This window comes from Mesoplodon bidens, assembly GCF_964165515.1.
Source record: "Mesoplodon bidens genome assembly, chromosome: 14".
NCBI lineage: Eukaryota > Metazoa > Chordata > Mammalia > Artiodactyla > Ziphiidae > Mesoplodon > Mesoplodon bidens.
The window spans coordinates 66,484,805-66,490,804 of record NC_138170.1 but is presented as its reverse complement, the minus strand read 5'-3'; the positions used below and the strand labels follow the sequence as shown (position 1 = coordinate 66,490,804).

At 41.1% G+C, this 6,000-nt stretch overlaps 1 protein-coding gene across 1 annotated transcript in view; it reads left to right on the top strand.

Moving 5' to 3' along the window:
• Positions 1-5,508: 5,508 nt before the first annotated feature.
• Positions 5,509-6,000, top strand: part of SPDYA (speedy/RINGO cell cycle regulator family member A) — a 31,875-nt gene continuing 31,383 nt past the window's right edge. The window contains exon 1 of the mRNA XM_081254060.1: positions 5,509-5,775. Within this exon, the coding sequence (XP_081110186.1) occupies positions 5,541-5,775 (235 nt within the window). The 5' untranslated portion in view covers positions 5,509-5,540. The remainder of the gene's footprint in view (positions 5,776-6,000) is intronic.

Sequence of the window (6,000 nt, the reverse complement as noted above, 5' to 3'; positions counted from 1 at the left end):
GGGTTGCCATAAACCTTCAATCTGTAAAAAATGTAGTATCTGCGAAGCACAATAAAACAAAGCAGTATGCCTGTAGTAGTCATTCATTGTTCAGTAAACATTCTGTGTACTCAAGGCTGGAAATTAGTAATCACAGTAAACCCTGATACCTTGCGGAAAAGAGAACCACCAGGGAAAGAGAGAATGAGGCTCAAAGCAGTGTTTTCCTAGGAGAATCAGTATTTAAGCTTTTCACAACCAGTTTATGTTTCTTGGTTCATTCCCCCATTTAAGGGCCATGGGGAAAATATCCAAGGCGCTTATAAGGAAAAATGAGTTCGCAGATTGTGTCCTCTTTCATGTAGGTGATTTTTTGCCATCATCTAGCTGTGTGAGAGCCTGAGAAAGAAGGGAACTAAATATTCATTCTTCAGAGTTGCTAACTGAGGAACTAATTGCTAGGAAGTGCCACAAATACGCAAGGCCAAATTGCTTTTTAAGTGTGATAGTTGTGGTAACTGAAAAATCTAGAAGCAATGCAAATATCAAAATGATTTACATTTGGTCCATCCACTCTGGACTATTATGCAGTCGTTAAGAATATTTAGAGAGACTGTAGCACCATGAAAAAAGGCCATGATACGTTAACAGGGGAAAAAACCAGGTTATACATTAGATAGAAGGGAAGTGAAGAGTAAAAGAGGTCACGCACAAAATTTAAAAGTTATGAAGAATCCTTTTAGTTATTCATTGAACAAACATTTATTAAGCACCTTACATCCCAGGCACCAGGTCAAAAAGAAAAGGTTCCTGTAGAAGAAATTAGTTTAGAACAATAGATTTAACAGGATAGAATAACATTACCCCTTCTCACAAAGAGCCACGGTGCTCACACCTTTCTTTTTTGGTTTAGGTTGTCTCTTCCTCAGTTTCTACAGTTATTTTAACGTAGCAGTAATCTACAGTTGCTGCTGCGAAGCTCACCTCTGATTCTTCGTCCTCCTGCTGTTGACGTCTCCGTTTACCGCGTTCCTGCCAGTGTGTGTGCCTGGTGCGGTGGGGGAAGGGTAAATTAAGACCTGACGTCCCAGCCCAGCAGGGCTTCTCCATCTCGCAGCAGGGAAGATAAATGGCTCTAATCCAAGCCTGACTTTGGTAAGTGTTCAAGGGTAAGGCGTTACATTAGAAGGCAAGAAGCGGTCTGGGAGTGTCGAGGCGTTTTACCAGGACCTTGCCGGGAGGGAAAGCTACGCCGGGTAACGAAAAAAGGCGAGCAGGCGGCTGAGACTGCGAACGCAGCGCGAGGCGGGAGGGGAGGTGCGCGCGCCTTGGGCTGGCCCCGCCCCCCAGAGGCGGGCTCTGCGCGCTGATTGGCCCGCGCTGGCCTCGCTCCGAGTTGGCGGGAGGTTTCCGAGCCCGCAGTGCCTCGGTGGAGCGACCTGCGAGCAACCGTTTGAGGCCTGGGGCGTCTGGGGAAGGCTGCCCGCCGGCCCGGCCCCCGCTCACCAGCCTCGGTTTTCCGCAGGTACTCTCCGCTCGCGTCCCGGCTTCGGGCCTCGCCGGCAACTCTCCAGTTTTGGTTGTGCCTAGTTCCTCCGTCCCCTCTCTCCCCCAACGACGCCGCCCTCAGTGTGTGAGGCAGCGGCGGCGTCTTGGCCCCTTCCACACACACTTCCGCCCGTGAGTTCCCCGCCTCAGGTACCGGCGGGCAGTAGGGGCGTCGCGGTCGTACGGCGCCTGCCGGCGTAGGGCCGCGGGGCGGGGGACGGCGGCGAAGTAGAAAGAGGGAGGCGGGGCGCCCCCCTCGGCCGGGTTTGTCTGGCTTCGCCGGCACAGTGCTCTTTGGCTCAGCTGGTAGTGCTCACTAGTGGGCGGGGGAGGGGAGGGGACAAAGGGGTGGGGGGGAGATGCGTCCCCGAGTGCTAGCCGTGCTCTCTCCTCAGCGGGCGCTCCCCTCCTCGGGAAGGAAGGCCCTTAGGAAAGAGCTCGTACCTTCCCGCAGCCCGCCCGCCCGCCTGCCTTTACCCTGCTGGGCGCCGGATAGTGGTATTTTGAGTTCGTCCTGCCTCTCCTCGCGTCCCATTAAACACATCTTTTTTTCGCAGGAGCATCTCCACCAGAATCCTGAGACCTGAGCTGCTGTATTCTCGGTGCTGTGCCCTTGGCCCATTTATCAAAATTTACAAATGTCCCTTTCTTACATTTCCAGTACGACTGGAGGCCAACTAGCTTCTATTAAAAAAAAAAAAATCAAAAAACTTTAGAAGTAATTTAACATTTAAAAACTGATAAACCCATGCTATGTTAAAATTGAGATCTTTACAAATTTTATTCTTTATCATGAGCACATTAAAAAAATACCTATGGTCTCTGTTACCAATAAAATTTTAACATTTAAATTACATGTATTAGTTGAGGTGAAATTTGGTTATCTGTCATATTGGGACTCTTTCTTTCGAAGACACCCTTCCTGTAAAAAAGATACAATAATAGTGCTGCCATATATTGAGATCTTGCTAAGCATTCAGCACTGTGCATTATCCATATAGTTCCTTTCCTCACTAAGCCTACAAAATATGTATTAACAATGCCTAGTAACTTTAATTGAATACTTACTATGTACCAGGTTTTAAAAAAAAAAAGCTGCTTTTATTATCTCAATATCACAAGTGAGAAAATGGAGGCTCCCAGAAGTTAAATAGCCTAAGACCCAATCGCTAGTGAGAATCAGGTCTTAATCCAGGTCTGTTCTCCAGCATTTTACCGTATATTCTCAGGTGGCTCTGTCCCTCTACCTTCTGTCGTGCTGAAAAATCCTCTGTCTTAAAAAAAAAAAAAAAAAATTCTTGGGAATTCTCCTGCGGTCCAGTGGTGAGGACTCGGCGCTTTCACTGCCAGGGCCCGTGTTGGATCCCTGGTCGGGGAAATAGGATCGGCAAGCCGCGCGGCCGGCCAAACTTAAAAATAATAATAATAATAATAATCTCATTTGACTATTGTCATTCTTTTAGTATGTCTAAATGAAGAGCAAATATAGAAGTTACCTCAAGTTGGAATTTGCCCAAAATGTTGCACTGATAGCTTCTCTCCTTAAGGTCCTTCTCCATAACTCTCCTGCCAGTGTTTGGTTATTAATCTCAGTGAATCTCTATTTGAGGAATTTCCTCCTCTTTCTGTTTTCTCAAATTTTATATGAAGCAGAATAGTGTAAAACATTCATTTTTTTGATTGATAGAAAATTTGCATTCTATTTCATGATATATCCAAGGTTGTTTTAACAAAGCAACACTTTTAAGTTACTTAACAGTATAAGTTAAGTAACTTAACTTATTTTAAGTTACTTAACATTAAGTAACATTAAGTAAAACTGACATCCTGGGAGATATGCCACAGCTATTCTATATTCTGGCACATCTGTCCCCCACTCCCCCAAGCCTACCCCCACACCCCAATGTGAGAAGCCTGACTATTTAGTTTTTTCCATCTAGATTTGTAAGGTTGCTCTTTCTTTGAGGGGGAAAAAAAAAAAGATGCAGATGAGACCTCCAGCTGTCTCCCAGATGAGGTGGGCAGGAAGTAGCAAAACGTTCTTAACACAAGTCTCAAGGCTCAATTTATCACCCATTCCTTTTTCTATGGAGTTTGTAGCACTCCCCCACTCTCAACTCCATAATTGCCTTCGATTTGCTTGGACCTTAGGATCTAGGAAGAAAGATGAGAGGAGAGGAGGGAAGCAAAATAGAGGGAGGAGAAGCAATTATAGAATTAATTTAATATAATTTACTCTGCCTAGTTCTTCATAATCTAGGCCTGTACTGTCTAATATGGTAGCCACTAGCCGTATGTGGCTGTTGAGCAGTTGAAATGTGGCTGGTGCAACTGAAGAATTGAATTTTTACTTTTATTTAATTTAAAATTAAATACTGAAGGAATGTAAAATATTTTCCCCTTATGTACCACATCACTGTTTTGGTAAGACTACATTTCACTTTAACTGTTGGAAATTTAGCATATCCAAAATTGAGATACACTGTAAGTGTAAACACCAGATTTCAAAGACTTAGTATGAAAAAAAGAATGTAAAGTATCTCATTAGTTTTTATATTGATTACATGTTAAAATGATATTTTGGATATACTAGATTACATAAAATACATTCCTAAAATTAAATTCACTTGCTTATTTGTACTTTTTAAATGTGGCTTTAGAAATATAAAGTGACTCACATCATATTGGACAGTGCTGATCTAGCCCCACTATATCCAATCTTATTTTCCATTCCTTCCTTCAGCAGGGAAGTTTCTGAGGGTCAGAAAGGAGAATCTGTACCTGACTCCTTGAACATCAAGGGAGGCATGGCTGCCTGGGTCACTGTGAGTTATGGATTCAGAGGTTCTCATTAGGGTCTTAGAGTAGTTTCCTGCTTTGGCTATTCATAACTACATTTCCTATTACCCTATAAGTACTTTGACCGTAAAAGTAATGCTAACTAGTAATCACGTGAACTAATTACCACCAAACATGGTAATGATTATGCATATTGTTACATATTGATGGATTAACTTTGTTTCAATTTTTATTAGTCTGTAACAGTCTACATTCATTCACACTGGTAATTGGCCACTCAAATAGCATAGTCATACACTCACAACTTTAGAAATTAAAGTGACCCTACCAAATGTAAAATAGATAGCTAGTGGGAAGCAGCCACATAGCACAGGGAGATCAGCTGGGTGCTTTGTGACCACCTGGAGAGGTGGGATAGAGAAGGTGGGAGGGAGACGCAAGAGGGAGGAGATATGGGGATATATGCATATGTATAGCTGATTCACTTTGTTATAAAGCAGAAACTAACACACCACTGTAAAGCAATTATACTCCAATAAAGATGGTAAAAAAAGAAGACATTAAAGTGACCAATTTATGAGAATCCCTCAATGCACTTTATACCATGTATTTCTTTGCTAGAATTGTATTTAACTTTTCAATAAATAACAATCAATACTTGTTGAATCAGTGAGTTTTATAACATATCAGGGAATTAACCAGTTAGAAAATATGTTTTTGTGTGTGTGAGATTGCTTTTTAATATAATAATTGATGTTGATAATAATGTAGTTCTGGAAGTAGTTTGCCTTATTGTATAAAAAATTTGAGCTGACATAATAATATGATAAAATTATCAATACAAGCAGAATAAAAATTATCAGGAAAAAAGAATACCGCAAATTATAAACTCAGCATAGTTTCTATAATTAACTTAAAAATTTGCTTTTGAGTTCCCTAGTAGTCAAAGCAAAATAGTATGCAGGATCTTATTATTTGGGAAGAGAAGGCATATCAGTTACCCAAAGGAAGCATAGCTTTTCTTGGCACTAAATTCTAAAAGCAGTTTCTCATGTGAGTCATTGTCATAACTAACATTTTAGTAGCAAGTTCAGTAACATTTCCTATGACTGCATCTGATAGTGTCATCCAATCTGTTGTTTTTATATAGAAGTGAACAAGAGTGTGATAAATAACTGTGTGTTTTATTTTTACAGGAACTGTGGGAAACCAAAATGAGGCATAATCAGCTATGTTGTGAGACACCACCTACTGTCACTGTACATGTAAAATCAGGGTCAAATAGATCACATCAGCCTAAAAAACCCATTAACCTGAAGCGTCCTGTTTTTAAAGATGGTTGGCCAGCAACTGAAAAAAATGCACGTAGTAGCAACAAGTCTAAACGCCCCAAAGGACCCTGTCTAGTTATACAGCGTCAGGAAATGACTGCTTTCTTTAAATTATTTGGTAGGTTTAAAATATTGTAATAGGAGTAATTATAGAGTACTTAAAAATAAGAATATAAGATCTATTTTATCATTTTTATAATAATCAAAGAGGATACTGTTATTTTCTATGTCAGCTTTTCTATCTCCAACCAAATTTGCCTTTTTTTCCTTAGTCCTTTTTTTTTCCCCTCAATGCTGGATTTATGTTTGTTTTGATTACTTTTAGAGTAGAAATTCATCATCT